Source organism: Amblyomma mixtum, chromosome 2, assembly GCF_055824585.1.
Source record: "Amblyomma mixtum isolate Tamu chromosome 2, ASM5582458v1, whole genome shotgun sequence".
Taxonomy (NCBI): Eukaryota; Metazoa; Arthropoda; class Arachnida; order Ixodida; family Ixodidae; genus Amblyomma; species Amblyomma mixtum.
The window spans coordinates 30,880,827-30,903,644 of record NC_143013.1 but is presented as its reverse complement, the minus strand read 5'-3'; the positions used below and the strand labels follow the sequence as shown (position 1 = coordinate 30,903,644).

Here is a 22,818-nt window from a genome sequence, read left to right as displayed (position 1 = left end):
ACGTAGCCCAAGCGGTACAGCGCGTTTTCTTCCCCATCATTCATGCAGCACGATTCTCAAAGTACTAACAAATCAAATTATAACCAGGGACTTATTCTTCTTTGCTTTTATTGTTTAGTGACAGCAAAACAAGCGTGATAATTTCTTATCGTTTGCAACCACGCTGAATGCAAGGCGCAGATTAGCACGTGAAATTTCCTCACTGCTCGCAATATGAGAGATTCTTATACAATACGAATGATAGTGCGGGCTGCGCGAAGACGCAGTGCTACAGGAATAGGAAGTAACGTTGTAGTCGCAGATAAAGCCGCGGCGGAAGCCTCAGAAACGGCCGAACCCGAAGTCGAGGAAGTCATCGTTAAAGCTGGGTAAGGCTGGTAAGTCGGGCAGCGACCTGTAATGAAAAAGAAAAATACAAATTTCTTTATTTGTCGTTCAGAGTGACTGAGGTAAAGTTAAGCGTTATGATTTTTCGAAGCGTCGGACAGTTAACCCGGGAAAATTTTACAGCGGAGTCTTTTTTAGCATGGCGTAATTTTGTGCGAGAATCGTTGCCTTCAAGGTTACTGAGCCCTCTGGTGGTTAATAGTGGCACGGAAAGTGAAAAAGCCTCGGATGGCGTAAATTGTGGCGTTAAAACTCGGGACGCTCTCAGGGAGGTGGCCTTATGTGTACTTACAGACGCTAACACGTTGCAACTTAATTTTCCACCCCATATGATGCGTGACCTTGCTTTCTATATGTGTGGAAACGGAGATGTATTGTTTTACCAACGCATCTGAAGCCAAATAAGGATAGCCTGCATTCCTTGCAGTGGTCGTGACCAAACGTCACACTCATGAGACCAAAAAAAAGTTCCTGAGTCCGTAGGCTACTTTGATCAAAGGTGCGGGTTCTTCGCCTTCAGTTAAGGTTTACTTGCCATTTTTACATTATTAGTACAGCAGGAGGCACTCGGGTAGACTTCTGCAACACGTACAGCGCGGAAACTATGCATGACTGGTCATTCATCATCATGATGTGTCTTTTAGATGTATCTCCTCTCTTGACGATACTGTCATAAACGCACTATCTTCTTAGGGTTATAGAACCCTGAGATTGCCTTTTGTGAGTAATACGAAACGCGGTATTATTGTCCAAATAAAAAAAAGTTGAAAATAAAAATTTGAATTCAGTGCTGTCGTGTCACAAGAAGGGCCAAGGCTGATATTTTATCATGACTGATGCTACAGAACTCGTGTCTTAATCAATAGAAGCCGCGTAAGATAACTCGGACTTAGAAAAACCCCAAGAAATCCCTGACAAGAGAGTTTAGGGGCCATTTTGAGCAAAGGAGCATGGGCCGACTCTCTTCCTTGCCTATTTGCGCTCGTTGGGTCGGTTCTTACCTGAAGGAGAAAGGATTCCGCTGCAGGGCCCTTTGTGCCATGTTGCTCAGGAGAGCCCGACCAGAAGGGTCGTCCCTGACCTGAACCCTGCCGTCTCTTCCGACCGTGTAACGTACAGAACGGCTTCTGCCCGTAGAGTCCAGGTAGCCTTGTCGGCCCTCAAGGACTCCTCCGGGACCGGTCTTCATCGACTGAAAGGCGCTGGCCGCAAACGACTTGTGGAACGAGTATGCTATGGTGCAGGAGACACCCAAGGCGGTCATGAGGAGTGCCACCAACCACAGGCGGGCCATGGTCCTGCGGAACCTGCGTGTATGAGAATATCTGAATAGGGTAGGCTCCAAAGTCAGCTCGTTCTGAATTTTGAGACTGTGGTGTGCAGAGCAACTTGGAGGAACACATAGTGCAAGTGAAGAGGAGCGGGCAGAACAAGCATTGGTTCTGCTGCTCCACTTACGAAGCAACAGTAAGGCGACTTGGTCCTGCCTCTGCCTCTGCTTGGTTGCTAAAGGGCAACATGTCACAGAACTCTATGAATAACGTGTTCGGATTGCCCGAGGTGAGGTCGAAGACACATTTACTCAAGCATCGACTCCAGAGTAGCCGAGCACCTGACCAGAGGAAAGTTTGTACACACTGCAAAACCGGTGCTATTGCATCGTTCCAAGTCAATAGAGAGAAATACGTCATGCGACAACAAGGGAAGTGCGGGACACAGCACTGGCTCTCAGCTGAAGTGCCACGAAAAAATTTTCAGTTGAGGGTCAGCGCTCTCTTTTTGTCTGTCGCCTTTCGCGCTGTTAGGTTACAACGCTGTTGTACGACTTCTTCATCGCCTGTTTATCTCCTGTCTGGTATGTATCGCCCAGTAAGCAGATAGATCTTGGGAGTGAAGCTCACTGGACTGCTTTTACAAAATTCATCGCAGATTCGTGGTACAGGCGCAGCAAATGCGGGATATATATTTCTGAAGGAACAGATTCGTCTACTCAGTGAACAGCACATCATCCCTGACCGCCGCCAGCATCTTCTGATCTCGCCTTGCCATTAGGACTGACTCCGCCAGGCCTGAAAAGCTTCATACAGTTGGAAGCTTGCTAGTTCAACAAAGCCACTAGAAGATACGCAAATTATACCAGCGCTCGCAGAGCTGACGACTTCAAAAATGAAATTGGACGCAAAGTAAAGTCTGCGGCATATGTTGGGAGCGTAACTGGTTTCTTTATTATAATAATAGCAAAACCTGGCAGCCTAGCTTGCCCATGCTTGAAACCGTGCCAAGTTAGCAAGTCGTTGCTGAACGTCTCGGTTACACGCAGGAACATATGCTTGGAAGTTATTGCCAATTCAACTGTTAAAAGTTGAGAAAAATGAAGTAACACGGCTCATCGAACCATGCCCACCACAGTAAATATTAACGCAACTGACTGTACAATCTTTATTCGCCATAAATCATCCGTCATAAACAAATTTATCCGTCGTAAACGCCATAAACGCGGTTTTTGAGCACTAGTCAGGAGCGAATAAAAAATTCACGCCTGATAAAAGCGATTGATGAGGGGGGTGATGCGTTAGCAAGCGGGCTGCGATTTCGTGAGCGCATTTACTCGTGGTGCCCTCTTTGCGCAGTCGCGCAAACTAGCGCGTTTGCCAGTGATTTGTGGCGTCCTCTGTACCCAGTTGCACCAGCTAGCGCCACAGCGCGAGAAGCTGGTAGTTTTCCACGCGGGCAGGAAGCTTACTTATAATGTATTCCAATTTTTAAAATGATTTGGTATATTGTCCAATTTGTTGAAATGAGGTGTCAAACTAGATTAAGAGTTTTGCCAAGTACCATTAAGCGTAGGCTTCAAACCGGACAGGCTTTCGAACCCGTAAAAGTGGCCGCTTGCTCTTGTGTTTGGATTGTATCGTGCCCGGATAAGAGTATCGTGTATGAATGAAAATGGATGAAGACGATTTCAAAAGTACAGCACGGGTATGCGGCGACGGCTGAGTGGTCTAAAAGCGGCAAGCGCCGCTGACCTGTTCGCCCCACTGCAGGTTCGAATCCGACTCTTGGCCAGAAGTATAGGTAATTTCTTTTTCTGCTGCACGGTCTGTCGGACGTCCATCGGGCGCCGGGTTTTCCTTTACATAACCGTTCTAATGCTTACGCATTATAATAACGAATCGCATATATTGAACAGGTCACCTCGTCACACCATTGGCCTCTTATACCTAGAGAAAGCTTTTGCTTCTTGAACTATACACCACTGAACTGTGCACAATTTTAACTCAATGATTAAGGCTAGCCAGTCAATCATTTATTTGACGGGATAGCTTATTCACACTAACCGAATGAAAAAAACACAACAGGGACTTTCCGTAGTCACAGCAGATTGTTCGTGGTATTCTTGGACATGAACTTGTAGTAACAGAAGTTTTGGTCGCAAAAACAGACTTTTTCTGTACTTTTGTGATTTTCCTTGTTGTAGCGACAGAACTAAAGAAAGTACTGCAGTGCTACAGAAAAGTACTACAATAATACAGAAAAATACTACAATAATTAAAAAAATACTACAATAATAGAGAAAAGCGTGCCCTATTTTGGGCAAGATTCTGGTGTTTCGACCGAGATTTATGTTGTTGCGCGCCAAACTTTGGCACGGTCCTATCCCTTGCACCTAGATGTATTGCAGTGAGCATGTGGCAAGAACTGGAACTCTCAGAGGAGTAACGGGAGATAATTAAGAAGACTCGACGCAGCTTACTTCAGTCCAGACTGAGCAGCGTTGCTTTCGGACGAGTGATTAGATGTGGCCTGGGGCTACTCTCAAGACGGGCAGCTGCAGGTGCACTAACCGGTGAGCCTTTGTCCTATCGCAGTCAGCCACAGCGTCCGTCTCCTCCGCTGCTCTTAGAAACAATGAGCATGCGTCTGCAGCTGTGCCGTCGAAGGCGCAGTGATCGGCAGCCTTGGGTCGACGTGAGGCACTCGGAGCACTTGAGAAACAGTTGTAGTCTTGGCCATTGGTTCTTTTTGTGTGGTTGAAACAGCTGCTGGCATATATATATTTTCAACATAATTGGAAATGCAAAACGAAGCAGATGATGAACAAATATCAGTGTACATTTTCATTAATTTAACGAAAACATCTGGCCTACTTAACCACGAAATATTATCATAACTTGAAAACGATGGGACCTGAGGAACTACTGTAGAATATCTGAAAACACAGCTATACATTCGTGAGCAATCGTAACTGCTATCGAATCTGCATATAACTTCTCTACTAACGATAATTAACAGAGTTCCAGAACGTTCTCTCTGCCATTTATATTTTTAATCAGCATTAATGATCTTTCTCCCTGCATACTTGATGAGGAGCTTATTCTTTATGCAGATGATACTCGCATATTTGTAACGACAGATACCAGAGGAGAATTGTATTTTACCACAGACAAAACTTCAAGAAATCTCTCGCAGCGGTTATAAATTAAAAATTACTAAAAGCAGTTCTTCCGTCAAAAAATATGCGGTTAACAACGAAAACAATGCTGGACAGTATTGGAATGTGTTCGAAACATTTTGGTAGTGGCATGCGCGTACTCACGATACAACCCTTAAGATATAAAAGAAAATTCCCCGCCTTCGTAACCATCCATTCAAACAAATTACGGACAATTCTTATTTTCATTTTTTGCTACAAAGTTCTGGAAAAGTTATCGCCGGCTGTTGCGTCAGACGCGACGTTTCGTTCTTACAAGCAACAATTCAAACACTTCAATGCTAAGCCGCCGCGGTGGCTTAGTGGTTATGGCGCTCGGTTGCTGCCCCGAAAGACGCGGTCGAATTTCGATGGAGGCGAAATTCTAGAGGCCAGTGTACTGCGCGATGTGAGTGCACTTTAAAGAACCCTACGTGGTCGAAATTTCCGGACCCCTTCACTACGGCGTCTCCATAGCCAGAGTCGCTTTGGGACGTTGCACCCCATAAACCAAACCAACCAACTTCAATCCTAAGCCTAATAACAAAACAATACCAAAAATTTTCTCATTGTTGTCCAGTTTGTTATTGTTTTCATGTTTCGTCTACTCTTTTTTGTATTCATTTTGTATCTGTAAGGATCATTCTGGATGTATTCACTCTGTTTAATTTACGAACTGCTCCCACAACTCCTGTGCTCAGTTATGAGGTCCATTCTTTATAAAACGTATAATGTAAAACTGTTGACTATCAATAAAACATTTGATTCTGATTTTATACTGGGGAGGTTACACTTTAGGTAAATGTCGAATTAAAGAAATATTAACTCCATCCAAATATTGATTCCAGTAAAAAAAAAAAAATGATTATCTGACTCTTTCTGGCTATGTGGCTTTTGTCCGGCAGCAAAGGACCAATTTACAGTTAAGAAAATTGGCTTTAAAAGTATTCCCGCCAGTCGTGTCAAACCTGTGATGTCCTTACTGAAAGGACCGGTTGCCACCGCATTGAAGATACTGGAGGTGCGAGGTAGTACTTAGAATCCGCGTCCGAAAATCTGTATCGACACATGTATTTTACTGATAAAATGGCTAATGCGGGGGGGGGGGGGGGGGGGGTGGCAGCTCTATTTATTTTTTTATTTTGTACATTTTAACGCGATAGCGTTAAGGAGCTCGTGCCGCAGAAAATCCGGCTTTGCTGTCGTCATTGTTTTCCGTGAGCGAAAAAAAAATCCGCAAAAAATCCCCATAGAAGCAAGCTAGGAGGCAGGTGGGCCACCTAGGTCACGTGACCTTGTGACGTCATCACAACCTGCCCAGTGGATTGTGAGCAAACTGCACGTTATGGAAGGTGGCAGTTTAGTTGATGATTGACAGCTAGAGGTTGCCTGGGGAAAGCAACCTGAATCGCGCAAGCCCCACCGGTGGCAGCACTGCCGTCGCAGGGCAGTGGTGCACCGCTTAAGCGCTGCGTCACTGCGCCAGGAGTAGTATGAGGACTCCCTGGGGTCTATGAAAGTTAATTAGAGAATGACCAATTCTACATATATGGGCCTTAACGTATCAAGCTATCGTGTCATATAGTTAAGGCGGAGCTTGTGTCCTCCACCAATTTCTTTTAAAAGCTGCGCTTTCGATCAGAGCTAGTGGTCTCTTTGTGATCAGAACGCCGTACCCCTTCGGTGCAGGCCGCTTTCTATTTGCAGTGTCCCTCTAAAGCATAACGCAGTTCTAGATGGTGCTCTGTCACCACTGGTACAAGTAGCAAGAAAAAGTATCTGGCTGCCATCATCACGATTTGGTGTAGTTCGTTGAGTGTCACAAAATATCTTTAACAAATAAAGCATGAAACCTTCCTCCGAACTGCCCCCTTTCCCATGCCGGTCGAGACCTCCGCCTGGATAACATGGCAACACACAATAGATTCCCTCATGCGCCTTCTTTTATGCCTCCTGAATAGCAGTCTCATTGCTTGCAGAGTCACGTGACAGTTATACCCCCGTGTTGAGGTTATAAAAAGCCGCGTGTGCCTTTCGCGGTTTAGCCATCAATAACAAAAGAAAGCGCCGCGTCTTACTTGTTTGAAACATTAGCGCCTCCGGCCTTCTCATTGTTTCAAGCGTTATAACATCTAACGGATTGCACGGCTGAATCATTTCGAGGAATCCAAAACAGCGCCCAGCCAGTGCTGCTAAGCCTAGCTAGCGACCTTTAATGGCAGCTACTCGGTCATAATCCTTTTTTGTTACGTCACGGATGATGTCAACGAGCTACTTTTTAGTGTTCAAGGTAATGGGCCACATGCTGGTAGCGTAGGGAACTAGAAGTTCTTAGTTTAGTTTACTTTAGTTTATGAGGTTTAAGGTCCCAAAGCGACTCAGGCTATGATGGACGTCGTAGTGAAGGGCTCCAAAAATTTCGACCACCTGGGGTTATTTAACGTGCACTGACATCCCACACAGTACACGGGCCTCTAGCACTTCGCCTCCATCGAAATGCTACCGCTGCAGCTGGGCTAAAAGCTCTAGCCCGAATTTCTGGTAATGAAGAACGTTTTAGCTTTGAAGTGGCTGATTATGAGTTTGTTGCAAGCTACAGGTGAGGTTAACTTGCAAAACATGGAGTGCTGTGCATGCTTTTTCGCGCCTATCGATGAACATGAGTGTCCCTTCGCTGCAGTTGTAGTTGGGTTAGAGAAACATAGAATCCATATCAACTTTGTTACTTCGCATTTCTGATCGCAGGTTGTAAACATTATTCTCACTCTCTTCTTGGCCTCCCAAGAAATGAAATCTGCTGGATATGAACTCGGCATACCGCGTCCTGCAGAGCTATCGATCACTGTCTAAAAACAGGCTGAAGTACGTAGCTCCATTCCAACATCTGCGGAGGTCCCATATGACCTCAGTTAAAAAAGCGGTGAACGGCCCAGGCTGTCTTGAAGGTCGGGTATGCGGGCAGCTGGGGAGGACTCCCGCAGGAAACAGTGCACTTTCTCTCGAGCTCCAGCGCAGCCTCTTCGCGGAATGCAACGAAGCCAGTCGAAGTCTTCACTACGTGAATACATCGTAGCTCACAAATTCTAAACCTCTTGCATTGCATCCGCACTCCTGCTAGCGATCTGCTGGGCTGGGCTGTATTTCCTGCTTCTAGGTTGTTGTTTTTTTTCCCAGAGCTTTAATGCAACCTTCTAGAAAATGCGCACACGCAATAAAAGATGCCACATTGTACCACCTTCGAATGCATATAACCTCCCCTGCCGGTTGGCTTCCAATGATCAATTAATAGCGGAAAGATCAAATACCTCTAATAAACGTTACAGTGGAGGACTAAACGAAGAGTCCCGTGCCCTCCACATTTTGAGCCTCCTATAATGTTGTATGTCATTCATGTCGCGTATTGTGGCGCTCGCTCACTCACCGCCACCATATATGGCAATTGCAATACTACTTTTGAAATGTAATTAAACTGAATTGCTGATTACTTTACTAGAAATCGCGCGAAGGTAATTAAACTGCACTAGCAATTACTGCTCCCCAAAAGTAATGACATTACATTGCAATTATTTGTTTGTTTACTTTCATTAATTTTTTTCAGTGCCTCAAGGGTCAATTGGAGAAATGGGAGAGGCTTTTGCCCTGCAGTGGACGTAGTTAGGCCGGTGTTGATGATGACCGAAAGGGCTCACTCGGGGGTATTACATAGGGGGAGGCACGAGTCTTTCACAAACAAAAGAAAAAAAATCACAGCAGATGGTTAATGAAGCAATCAGATAAAAGTCGAGAAACATCATTACAAACTAAAAATTCTTACAAAGCACCACAAAAACAAAGAAAAGCGAAAAAGAAAACATCGATTTTGAATGACTCGACTGACAAAGTAAACTATGTTACTGGAAGTGCTGGGATTCTAGATAAATTAGTAATGCAGAATTAAATGACGGAGACTGTGCCATAGTGGAGATCCTGGCGGGTAACCCATTTAATTTGTTTATTGGTGAGGTTAAAGGCGAATTCTTGTACTTTTCCGTCCGGGTGAAGATAGGGTTAATTTTTCAGGCGTTATCTATGCGTTTGGAGCTATGAAACGGTTGTAAAATATGCGACTGGGAAAATGACGTGTTACTGTGATGCAGTGTGTGAAAAAAAAAAAAAAAGATGCTCTAGGGAGTTTCTTGCGCATTGAAACCGACGGCATGTTGAGCGTGTCCTTCAGAGATGGAACGCTTTGAAATCGCGTGTAGGATTACAAGATGAATGGAGCTGCTTTATTTTTAGACGGCTTCAAGGCGATCTACTCGGGTGATTTGATAGGGATGAGAAATTATTGATGCGTATTCCAGTGAAGGACGCACGAGGATATGGTATGCTTCAAGCCTGGTGTTCCTGTCAGCCAGCCGTATGTAAACGTCGCTTCAGAAAGGCAAGTTTCTTTAGCCCTGCAGGCCAAATATATTCTATGTGTTATGCAAACGTAATACAAAAAAGCAATCCAAATTACTCTTCAATTACTTTTAGGTTGTCATGCATATAAAAAACAAAAGCAAACAAAGCAAAAGAATTAAACACCAACCTCTCTCCAGACGCGGCGCACATACTTTGGTCTTGCCGCCGAATTCTGGGCCAGCCAAATATTCCTTCATCTCTCTTCTTTCAGCCGCCAAGGTGGCGCAGTGGTTATGGTGCTCTGCTGCTGACCTTAAATACGCGGGTTCGATCCCGAACGCGGCGGTCGCATTTCTATGGAGGTGAAATGCTTTAGGCCCGTCTGTTGTGCGAGGTCAGTGCACGTTAAAGAACCTCATGTGGTCTGAATTATCTGGAGATCTCCACTACGGCGTCCCTCATTACCGGAGTCGCTTTGGGACGTAATACCCGATAAACCGAACCGAACCGAAACTCCTCTTTTCGGTGGCAAGGGCCATTACAAAGTTAAGACAGCGTCAAGAGAGTAACGAAAAAAGAAGGCTGGCACGCTACAGTTTCACCGCGCTCAAGACAGTAACGAGCGGCGAACCCGATGCCTTGCTGCCCGGAGCCGTTTACTCTTCACCGTTCGAAGCCTCCGAAGCAGGGGATTTATTTCTTCGGTAGTTCCAGGAATTGACCTCAGCAGCTTGCGCTGGGTAATGTTCGCGCCATGCGTATTTCCGCCTGCTCCTCCAGGCGCCCCGTGGCAACGAGCGTAACCATGCAGTCTCCACAGTGAATGCCTCTGCGCACTCCTGACTAATTTTAAACTCCGGTGTGCGCCATCTGCCGATAGATCGCCACCTTACATCCTGCTGCTTGGGGGATGCTCGCGGCGCGTGCACTTGCCTACTTGCCGAATACCCGCAGGCAGCGACGAGGCTGCAGAGGACCGCGGCGGTGTCTGACGCATAGTGCTGCTCACTTCTGTGTCGACACGCCGATACTTTGCGATGGCCCAGGCTTGCCTCACGTTGTTCCTGCTTACGAGGTGCTCTACTCGGCATGCGAGAAAAAAAAAATTCGCCGAGCCAAAGAGCAGTGGTACATTTTAATGAAAGTAATTTTAAAATAAAGTAATCACTTTTGCTGCGAAATTACTTCATTGAAGCAATTCATTTCATCACCAAGTTATCAGGACAAGAAGTAATTCATTACATCACTGATTACTAAAAGTAAATAATTAGTGTAATTTCATCAAAGTAAGTCAATAACTGCCGCCGCGGTGGCTCAGCGGTTATGGTGCTCGGCTGCTGACCCGAAAGACGCGGGTTCGATTCCGGCCGCGGCGGCTGGAATTTCTTTGGAGGAGAAATTCTAGAGGCCCGTGTACTGTGCGATGTCAGTGCACGTTAAAGAACCCCAGGTGGTCGAAATTTCCGGAGCCCTTCACTACGGCGTCTCTCATAGCCTCAGTCGCTTTGGGACGTTAAACCCCATAAACCAACCAACCAAGTCAATAACTGCCATGTCTGATCGCGACTATCTCCAACAGGCCCAATGATCAAGGTTTGGCGACGGTGTTCGTGGTTTAAATACAACAAAGCCTACAGCTAGTTGCCCTCACTATACCGACACGTCCTTCGGGCTCTTCCAGCTGGCATATGCCTATACACACATACCAGGTTTCCGACGAGGGCGCGGCGCAACCCTCGTGGCGTTCACTCGTGAAACCAGTTCATGGTGGGACACGGCAGCGCAGTTGTTGGCACGCGCGCGTTCGTCACGTCGCTGTAGCTGCTCGCGTCAGGAGGGGAGGGGGGCATAATCACACGTCACGGCGAATCGAGAGGAAAGAAAAAAAACATAGCGGAGCGACTGGTGTCGCGAAACCCGACGCCCCGGGACGGGCCGGCTCGACGCCGTCCTGGGCGGAAACGCCAGTGTCTTTCCCATTGGAGCGTTTCGACACGCAGCGCGGCCCACCCGCCGTCGTCGGCGGGGAAACGGGGCCCGGGCAAGACTTTGATGAATGCGCGCCCATCGGTCACCAAGCCTGTCAGGCGACGCAGCACGGGAGCCAAAGATTTCGGGCCTCAATGGCCGCCCACCCCTGCTCCGGAAGGAGAACTCCTCTTGCCGCCTCTGCTGCTGCCTCCGGGACTCGGCCCCGAGCTCGGAACTGGGCCCACCGACGCCCTGCTCGTTGTCCAGATAAGCAAACTCTGGCTCCTCGGCCGGCGTCGGCAGAACAACGCTCTCTCCTTCCTATTCTTCTTCTTGGTCGTCTTCGTCACGGCGGCCTGTCGGTCTTCCTTTTCTCTGGGATCTCACGCCATCGGCAGCCGTGAAACAAGAAGCAAACAGCCGAATCGGGAATGAAGGATTAAAGGATGCGCTATAGACCGTCTGGTCCTCGCTCTTGCGCGTGGGGCGCTTTGCCCCCCTCACCTCTTGCCATCCAAACTCCCACTCAGACCAGTGGTGAGGGCGAGCGTATACCCAGTCACCCGCTGGGGTCTACCCCCCCCCTCCCTCCCCCCCACCCTTTTTTTCTTTTTAGTGTGCCGTTTTCACGTGGAACCGCGTCTGCGCACAATATAAACGTTGCAGAACGGAAGGAGTTCAAGGCGCGGGAATTGTGAAGGAAGATCGGTCGGCCTTCCCATACACAATGGCTCTTTGGTGTCATCTCCTTGTCCGTGGATAGAAAGGAAGAAAAACCATGGCCCTATCTGTTGCCGCGTTTAGGTTTTTACTCCCTCTCTTACCCTACATGTATGTGTTGTGCTTTCACAACTTTTTAGCTTTGCTGCGGACTGAAGCGCACAATAACAAAAGTGTTGCCTTGCCCAGGTTGCGGTGCTGACTAGCGGGGGAATGGGAAGCTTATATGGAGCGATTACCGAAACAGTGAAAGCGTTCATTCTTTCTTGCGTAGCCTCAGCTTTTGCTTCTTCTTGGACGGTCGAAGAGCGTTGCTCGAAGATCTGATCTACGTCCGCGCCTGTCATCCCGATCTCTCCACCTTACCGTTAGCGCTTTGGTAAAGAGCTGGTCGCTTATAGCGAGTGTTTGGCTGCCTCCTGGCAGAGATTGATGGCGATCAGTGAGGTGGCAAACAGAAAAAGAGGCTAAATTCATTACACACATGTGTCGCAGGCAGGTAAATCTATAGCTTTGGACAGCTCTACATCAAGCAATCTCACACCAGTTTTCTGACATTGGGTTCCTTACAAGTGAAATAAGGTAGGAACAAAAAATTGCCTAATGCCATTGTGACCACTTAGAAAGTGGATGGAAACAACTGCATGATGGTGAATCAGGCCAACACTCATGAATGATGAATGAGACATCATTTGCGGTTATTGAAACTGCTGATTCGAAACTGATGACGTGCAAGTGTAGTGAGCAGCATTCCATCTTGCGATCATTATTTTATAACACAGGTTATTTTGCCAGTGATGTAAATAAACCAGAGCTCCTTGAGTTAATTGCAAAGGGGTTCTCGTTCTATTAACTTTGAATCTGCGCTCGCTTGTATGCTCAGGTGTACTAGAAACGCGTTGAATGTGCGACTAATCTTTGAGGACCCCTCATACGTGTTTCACTAGCTGAGTCCGAACTGAGTCCTGGTCAGGAACAAAATTTTTTGATGCATAATTTTTCCGCTTTATGGCCACGTACTGACTCAGTGGTTATGATTCTAAATCACTATTGCATAGTTGTCATCGGTTTCAGTTTCAACTGAGAAATGCTGCTGTTATACGTCGCCACTTAACCGGGTGCGGAGGCTGACATGAGTGATCACGTGAGCAATCCTGCATGAAGAAGCATCTACGCGCTCTCTTTCCAGATTGCCAACTAAAGGCACGCTTAAATCTTTCGTCATCATTCCTTGCCAAGCATAATAGTAGCTCGCACAGGTCATGCGTAGGGCCTAAACCAGTTTCATCAAGTTGATGTATATCTCGTGTGGTACCGTACCTTCCAGTTTTTCATCCGCAAGTTCTTCAATACTAAATTAATTACAATACGTTCTGAGCTCGTAAATATTTTTGTCCACTACTAATATCTTCCAGAGGTCATCTACGCATGTACACCGATCGCGAATCCTCATTTTATATGGCGATGCTTCCGCTGATGACAACCACACCCTTTGTGACCACGCTTTGTGTTCGGCTGCTGTATCCAAGGTTGTTGGTTCGAATCCCACCCGTGGCGGCAGCATTTCGATGAAGATAAATTGAAAATATGGTTGTATACCTTGCGATGTCAGTGCACGCTAAGGAACCCCATGCGACCAACGAAAACCAGGAATCCTCCATTACACCGTACCTCATAGCCAATGTGTGACTTCGGGCCATTTAACCTCGTTCACCCTCTGTGCATTCAGAGGAATCGATTCGTACATGTGACACAAATCCGGTGTAAATTATTTAGGGCAGGTCATGAGACTCATCTCACAAAATATATTTATACATGTATTCGATCTGCTGGTCTCGTTAGTTTCGGCCTTCGCACTTGAGGATAGCCTTCACCACATTGCAGCAAAGTTGACAGGGAATGTGCCACTACAGTCCTTCCATAACATTAACATCGGTTTCTTCTTCCAAGGCAACAAAAGTCAACATCGTCATTTTACAGACTGTTTAATTTTCTTAGAGCTGAGTAAAAACACAGGAAGTTTGCACAGGATGAAGGAAGATCGCTGAACTTATAGCTTACACACACACACACACACACACACGCACGCACGCACGCACGCACGCGCGCACACACACACACACACACACACACACACACACACACACACACACACACACACACACACACATACACACATACACACACATACACACACATACACACACACACACATACACATACACACACACACACACACACACACACACACACACATACACACATACACACACACATACATACATATACAGGGTGTCCCAGCTAAATGTAACCAAGCTTTTAAAAAACACGTGGTGTCCTAGCCGTGTGAATCCAAATGAGGGTTGTTTAGAGTCGCGTGACCTAGTCTGCAGTATTTTTTTCGTTCTTCAAGGTTGAATAATTAGTGAAGCTTAATTAACTAACTTTTTAATTATTGACTTGAGGAACAAAGTGTCAATCGAAAAGTTGTAGATCGCTTTGAGAAACAGCTTACTGAGACATTTGCAGCAAAGTAATACTTACGTATAGTAGTTTTTTTACCGGCCTTTAACCATAACCCGCACAATAAGAAAAAGCTTCCACATGACAACTGTGCCACTTCAACGTCCCAAGACGCGCCTTAAAGAATAAAATCCATTTTTTCTGAAGTCCTCTCCTCGATGAGACTTTGGGTGCACACTGGGGCAGAGAAGTGAGCGAGCAGCTGGTCACGTGACAACTTTCTTCTAAGGCCAATAAATGAAGCTACGTAAATCGTAACTTGACGGAAATAGCACTACTAGCGGTTTTTAGAGGTGATCTAAAACTTTTGCATTGACACTTTCTTCCTGAAGTGAATAATTAAGAAGTTAGCTAATTAAACTTAACTAATTAATTAACTTTGAAGAGCGAAAGAAATACTCAAGACTAGGCCACGTGACTATGAACAACTCTGAGTTGGTTTTACTGGACTAGGACACTTCGCATTTTTTAAAAGTTTGGTTACATTTAGCTGGGACACCCTGTATATATAGCTTACATACTCTATATTTTTTTGTTTTCGCTGGAATTGTTTCCCCAGGATTGAATATTGCTCATGCAGTCTCACTTTTCAGGTTTAGTGGCACCATGCTGAGTTTAAGTTCATTTCTTTCAAGTACAGCACTTGTACGCAATATTGTGACGTATGCGGGGTTAAAGCTGCATGGAACCAGTTCGACTGGTCCCGCAACCCACGAAAGTGAGCGGCGTACACGACCGACGGGAAGCACTGCAGAAATACTGAACAGAAGTGCAGCGTAGAACAAAATTTATAATAAAATGCAGTGCAACTTTATTTTCCAGAAAAGAACTGTATGGTCTCTTGCGCTGAAAGGTACATATAAGCGAAAAAAATAAACAGTGGAAGTTTAAAGAGAAAACAATAATAAAGACAAAGAGGAGAAAATAATTCAGGCTATTGACAGTTATCTTAAAGAAATAAAGGTACCAAACAATCAATTGGAAACCATTTAAAGAAAAGTAGAAGCGTAACGACAAACAATCGATATTCATAGATCATAAATGCACTGAGAATACAATTTTTTCCATTAAAGCCCTCAGTCTGTATATATTTGTTTAGTATTGCTAGGAGGTCATGTGTTTCGCACAGGTTAAAAATAGTACCATATAGGAGCTTAAAAATGATATCAATTAATTTATTTGCCAGGAAGTGCAATGGCTTCTCTGCTAGGCCGTTTTTATTCAGCATCTTTGGCGGATTGCTCTTCAGCATGCTTGTACGTGGTCAAGAAGCGACCACTGTTCTTGATGGTGAGTAGAGAAGGATGAAGTGTTAAGCTGCGGATCGAAACTTTGTCCTTTTTCCGTAAATTTCTGGTTGAACAGAAGGCAAAAGTTCACGCAGAAAAAAATATTTTGTAATCCTAAATGTACCGAGTGAATCGGAGGCATGAGCTTTTTCAGAAATAGTGTTTTGATGTAGTCGTCACACAGGCGTTCATGAACATTAAAGATAAAAGGTAATCTCAGCTGCTGAGTGCTGTTCTGATGAGGCAACTTCGGCGAGCAGTGACCTTTTTCAGTCCAAATTATATCGGTTATGATGGCTGTCGATTTGCTGGACATTGTTTAGGGGCATATAGTCTGACACAACTGTCGTAGATACAATAGTTTACCGTACTTCATAACTAGCTCATGTCAGCAATAAGCTTAACGTGGCTTACAGTTGGATTGCTGTGTCACTGCGCACTCGCACAAGGCAGTATAATTGCTCCAAAACACTTGTATATCTTACATTTACGGGACACAACCAAAACTATACGCATCTATGATTTTTCCCATGGAAACTCAACGCCACCGAGAATCGCACAACGTGAATGGTATCCCGAAACCATATTCGCGACATTGACGCTCGGAGACCGTTTTCAAAACATGACCTGAAGTTCATTGTGGTTGGGCAGGCTTTTCACGTATATGCGCATTCGCGATTAGCTCTATGCAAAGCGAGTCAAGCGCACAGCCTCTTCTGAACCCCTTCACTCGCTGCCCTCAATTTAGCCACATCCTGTTTTGCTTCAGCAACGTCAGTCGGCGTCCATAGTACTTAGTATGAATAAATACGCTTGTTCCGAACCTCCCACCCCCCAAAGCGCTCTATTTTAAATATCCGGAATGAAGCGCTATTTCGGCGTGGTCGCGGGCAACGTTGTGAGGAGTTTGTGTACTCCCGTTTCTGTGGGTGCTTCTGTGTTTGTGTGCGTGGAAAGGAGGATGATGGGTCAGCATGCGTGGGCCTACGTGCATGTATTCGTATTTCACATGCAGTATTTCCATTTCGTGGTCAAAGCTGAGTCACTGCGTGTTCACATAACAACACGGACACATTTCTTCGTTCCTGCCAGGTACTAGAGAGTAATCAAGCCGAAACGATTCGAAACAATCCGAAGCTTTCAAAGCCATTGAGTCGTCACTAGAGCAAAGCCAATTCTTTTCTCTTTCGATTGCGATGTCGCGTGTGGACGTTCCCAGCGATGGCTTCTGTAAGCTTACGCTTCCTCAGGGATACGGACTTGCGCTGAGAACAGCGCATCTGTCTTTTAAATAGCAAACAATAAACAGCCATAAGATAGGCTCTGTTTGCGGACTTCTTCGTGAAAGTAGACAACATTCCTTTCTATAACTGAATGTCCTAAATGCCCACCCTCTTTCTTAATTTCACACATGTCGAGCAAAAGACAAAAAAAAAAAAACACCCACACACACAGAGGAGAAAGCAGGTTTCTCCTCTTGTACAAAGGAGTAAAATATGGCCTATATGTAACTAGTTTTTACTGTTAACACAAATAGTTCACTAACTTTAACTGCACCGTGAACTGCAGTGACATAGAATTTAGTTCCAAACAGAAACATTAGTGGTGCAGATGCTCATTATGAGATCACTCCAAGGCTTCAAATGCACCGTTTACCTCACTATCTCACGAAGACACTTGACAGCCAGATTCAGAAAAGGAAGTTTTCCCCGAAGCATGAGACCGTTCTCTGTCATCAGCACTTTTTTTGCTTGCGAAAATTTCGCTCTAGGACTATGTATTGATTGGGCTCGGAAAGTGAAGACGTTGAAAATGCGAATCTATACGTACTTTAAAGAAACTGCGAAGTCAAACAAGAGGAAAGTGCGTTCCATTCGGAACTCCGAGCCGGGGAGTCGGCGTGCAAGGCCAGGCAACCGCGGTGGGCAGCCGTGATTGCTTTAAATTGAGTTTGGCGCCGGCACGCCACGGCTTCGCTGTACCTGCGCCGGATTGTCCGGTGCTCCTAAGTGGATCGAGCAGTCCGCTCACGACCCACCATTGCAGCATCACGCTTTTCAGCGGCCCGCAGTTGTCCGTCCGCCTTGCCTTGGGCACTCCGCACAGTTGCTCAGCCCCATCTCCTGTTGTCTCGCCACTGACGTCATCACCACAAGCCTGTGCCCCCTCTACCGTCTCCCGGCTACTCTTCTCGCACTTCAAAATTTTCGCCAACTCTGTCTGCAGTTATTTTTTGTTTGTTTGTTTGGTCGGCCATAAAACTTTGTCTTGGAGCGTGATGCCATCTTCCTGGACTATCAGTCAGTCGTCCGCCCACTCTTCTTTTCCAATTCTTTAAGGCTCGTTTTGACTAAGCCTGAATGCTTTTTTCTATTTTTTTTTCTAAGCGAATCTTCTTTAACGGAGTCAAGCACCAAACTTACACACAGCTGAAGGAATTTACTTTTTTATTTTTATTGACTTTGCGATGGAGTTCGGCTGTTTAGTTGAAGGCAGCGAGAGCGAATCCCAACACTGTTAGTCGTATTTCAATGGTGGTGAATGAGCTCTGTTTAGTGCGACGTCAGCGCACGTTGAAGATCCCCATCTGGCCAAAATTAATTCAGAGTCCCCTACTACGGCGTTCCTCATTAGCCACGTGCGAACTCGGGACGCTAAGCCGGACGTACCACACTATCCCCAGAGAGATCTGGCTAACCATCGGAAGGCGCACGTACGGTCTATATAAAGCCGTCATTTTTTCGCCCAGGCAGTTTCAGATACCGCACACTTTTGATATTACATTAGGATCAGAGGCAATACAAGTAGTAGACACAATTAAAACGTTAGGAGTATATCTGCACAAAAACATGTCATGGGACAACCATGTCAATTATATTTTAACAAAGATGTCTAAATCAGTTGGCATTTTGGCAAAATTTCACTTGTTCTTACCGCAAGCCGTGAAACTACACATATACAATGCATTAATATGTTCTCATATAAACTATTGCTTTCTTGTATGGGGTACAACAACCTCAACTAATCTAAATCGCATACATATACTGCAGAAAAAGTCCGTTCGTCATATTGTAGGGGCCGATCGACAAGCACATACAGAAGAATATTTTACTCAGCTTAAGATAACAAGTGTGCATTGCTTATACTCACAGATATTGGCAAAAAAAAAATACAAACAACAACTCCGAAATAACCAGGAAGAATTTAATGCAATAGCACAAATAAGGAAGTCAACAAGTTGCCGTGACTTGCGATTTTCACAGCCTTGGGAAATTCCTTTTTCCCGGACAAAGCTAGGACAACAAATGTTGCGCCACTCACTTCCAACTTTACTAAACACACTTCACTACAATCAAATTGACATCAACCGCACTAACATTTCCAAGGTAAAGGCTTTCCTTACAAAAATATAATCAAGCCGCTGAATGCATTAACACTTTCACAAACAATACTGTCCACTTTTAACTGATGTCATCATTCTCATTGCCTTATTGTATTAGGATGCTGCGGTGCAATAAATACTTTCATCGTTATTTTATTTCCTAACTTGCTTTGTACATATTCTACAATTGTATAATTTCACTGTGTGAATTGTTTTGTCGAGCTTGTTCTGTGTAATTAATACTTCTTTTGCCTTGTTCCCCGATATTATTTTTATACGTGCTTATTTCTATAAACCTTGCACTTAGAATTGCATATTGGCATTGTGTAAATTATTTTGTAAGATTTTCTGTGCATAACTAACATTTTTTGTTCTATTCTGCAATCTGTAAATGTATCTGTTGTTATACTAAAATTTTGTCCTCACCAAATGCCATGTAAAGGGGGCTCGAACGTAATCAAGTGGACTTGATTCACTTTTTGTTCGAGCCCCCTCCGTTGTTTCGAACGGAAATAAACTCAATTCAATTCAATTCAATTCAATATATGGATACACGTTTTAATCGCCGCCGCGGTGGCTCAGCGGTTATGGTGCTCGGCTGCTGACCCGAAAGACGCGGGTTCGATCCCGGCCGCGGCGGCTGGAATTTCTTTGGAGGAGAAATTCTAGAGGCCCGTGTACTGTGCGATGTCAGTGCACGTTAAAGAACCCCAGGTGGTCGAAATTTCCGGAGCCCTCCACTACGGCGTCTCTCATAGCCTTAGTCGCTTTGGGACGTTAAACCCCATAAACCAAACCAACCAAACCAAACACGTTTTAATCCAGAAACATACGCCTGCCGCGAGCGGTGGCATTCGAAGGATACCGCGCGTCAAGCAACTGCGCGGGCTTTTCGTGGTTGCGTCATTCACAAACGCAAAAGAAGCTTCGGCAATAGATTTCAGTCAATTTTGAGGCAGTACAGGAAAAAAAAAAAGGAAAGGCTTGGGTAACCCTCTGCAAACGGCGCACATCCAGAGCCGGATTTAAGAGAAGGGGAACTCCATCTCCTTCTTAAGAAACCTCTATGCGTTCCTCATAAATCCGCCCTTTGTACACGACTGGTAGGTTTTACGGTGTTCAAATGCACGCCCTTCTCTCGGCGGACATCAAAGCGCAGCTAGAATTCTCGAACTAAAGCTTACCGCAGCCGATGGTTTGACGGCGTACCGTCTGGTCAGGAATCATGGCTTACGAAGTTCACGGGTCGCTGTCCATGGTCAGTGACCATTATAGCTTACCGTGTCAGTAACGGACGACAGCCTCTCTCGTTCATTGAACTTGTTAACGCTTGTGACAGTAATACGCGCTTGCAAAGCAATAAACCTTTGGCTCAGTAAAAGTGCCCGTGAATATGAAGAAACATTTCTAACTATTGAAAGACAGTGAGGATGATAGTCGTGAAACTTTTTCTTATGAACGCAGCAGTGACCAATACTCCAATTTTATTTTTAAAAAAAAAACCTTCGCCTGCACTGAAAGTTGGCTAAGCTGCGAGTATTTCCAATCTTCTCTAGCAGCCTCTTCCTTGAAAGCTGGTTTTTTTCTGCTTCCGGCCACTGTTTCTCATTTTTGCTGAAATCTTAGAACTTAGAGAAACGCTTGTCGACTACACCATCACCATTATCATCAGCCTGACTACACCCACCGCAGGGGAAAGGGCTCTTCCATGCCTCTCCAATTAACCCTGTCATTTGCCAGTTGAGGCCACTGTATCCCCGCAAACTTCTTAATCTCATCCACCCACCTAACTTTCTGCCGCCCCCTGCTACGTTTGTCTTCTCTTGGAATCCACTCCGTTACCCTTAAGGACCACCGGTAATGTAATGCCTACGCATTACATGCCCTGCCCAAGCCCACTTCTTCCTCTTGGTCTCGACTAGGATTTCATTAACCCGAGTTTGTTCCCTCACCGACTCTGCCCGCTTCCGGTCTCTTAACGTTACACCTATCACTTTTCTTTCCATAGCTCGCTGCGTTGCGTTGTAGTAAAAAGGGAATAAGCTGCCCTCTAGCGCACTGTTTTTTAAAAAAGAGTGCGCTAGACGACAGCTTATTCCATTTTTACTTCTTTGTGCTTAGAGTGACGGTTTTATATCCCTCACTGTTAGCTTACTTCTATATATATATATATATATATATATTGCTTATTTCGCTTCCATTCGTGATTTTTGGGCGCTTTTCCAGTTTCGAAAAACCACATAAAGTTCAACATAACTGTCCTCTCGCCCTTCCTCAAACACCCAACTTCTTCTCGTTCTGTGCCACTTCATTTTTTCTTTTTTCCACGTCCCCGCCGGGTCGTCCTGGACGCTGTGCGCGCCGCGGCGTTGATGCGTCGGCAAAGCGAGGCGACCGCGCATTGTGCACCAGCGCAGCCCGAGTTTGTCGGCGTCGCACGAGTGCGGCGTGATTCGAATATAGGACAAGACGCAATCGACAGGGGACACAGAGAGAGTGAGGGAGAGATGGGGACAGGGAGCGCGACAAAGACGACAGCGCGCTCGGTGACACCGCGCGACACCGGCCGCGTCTTCTTCCGCCGTTGGTCGCCGTGGCGGTTGTTGCTTGTCCCCTGGGCTCGCTCGCGTCTAATACCGCATTGTGCTGGCCGCGCGGCCCTCGTTCTGTCTAGCTCGATGCTTTATGTTTTCGCTTTGAAGGTTTTTGATGACGGTCGCTACTTTCGCTTTTCACTGCTCAGCTTCTGCGGCCGCGCGTTTCGTGGTCGGGGGTTGTGCGAGCGCGTGTGGGACGAATCGCTGTTTCGTAAGCGCGTCGTGGACACCGATACGCAGAGTTATGTGGAATGATAGTGGTTTTTCCTGAGCTCCGTACCTTTATTGGTAGTTGAAATGAATGTTTCGTGATTTCTCTTTTTTTTTTTTTCTAAAAAGTATGGCTTTTCTTCTTGTACTGTTTTTTTTTCGTCGCCTCGATGTCTGATAGCGGTATTGCATAGAATCGGTAGTTGTTAGCATTGCCTACGACACCATTCGCCGACATATTCACAATAAGCCTGATTCATTATATGCCTTCGTGTAAAAATAATCTGTGATGGTGATGAAGATTCGGTTTTGAACGACGCAAGGGCAGTTCTGTCCAAAGAGCGATATTGCACAAGGTGTTTTTCTACTCAAGGGAGGGTCAACGACAGATTTTCCAACCCGTTCAGCCCAGAGAAACTCAGCACCAGGCAATGGAAAATGGCCTGGTAGTCTAATGGGTAGATGTTACTGAAACGAAATACCAAAAAAATATTTCTCCCAAGTCGCTTAATACTATTGTACATATTCCATACATTGCGTCAGAGGTGCAGTAGAGTCTCATTATAACAGAGCCAGTTAAATAAGTAATTATTTTTTCGGGGTGTTCGATAATAGGGTGATTTCGAGGCAGAAAACACCCTCTCTGGAGTCCGTGCCAATAGCAGGCAAAAATTTACGTAGACCACATGACCTGTTTACGCCAAATCTTCTAAGGTACCGCGGAAGGTTAGGTTGACGAGGACTTCTACTCGCAGTGAACTGAGTGCAGGCCGCGGAAGGTCCGGTTCCTAAGTGCAAACGCGTGTTAACTTGTGGCTCTTTAAAGCACTCGTCCTAAAAGAAAGCAAAGAAGACAAGAAAAGTAAGAACAGAAAAGAAAGT

At 45.6% G+C, this 22,818-nt stretch overlaps 1 protein-coding gene across 4 annotated transcripts in view; it reads right to left on the bottom strand.

Annotated features, from left to right (window-relative positions):
- The window catches only part of LOC149358824 (uncharacterized), a 98,707-nt gene continuing 75,889 nt past the window's right edge, over positions 1–22,818 (bottom strand). Inside the window, exons 1-3 of one of the 4 annotated variants that reach the window (XM_089568925.1) lie at positions 10,951–11,044; positions 1,389–1,694; positions 1–394 (exon numbers count right to left, since the gene is read on the bottom strand). In XM_089568925.1, the coding sequence (XP_089425051.1) occupies positions 322–394; positions 1,389–1,681 (366 nt within the window). In that variant the 5' untranslated portion in view covers positions 1,682–1,694; positions 10,951–11,044 and the 3' untranslated portion in view covers positions 1–321. Of the gene's footprint in view, positions 395–1,388; positions 1,695–4,141; positions 4,421–10,950; positions 11,045–22,818 lie in introns of those variants that run through there. The other 3 variants (XM_089568926.1, XM_089568923.1, XM_089568924.1) reach the window with 3 other exon arrangements.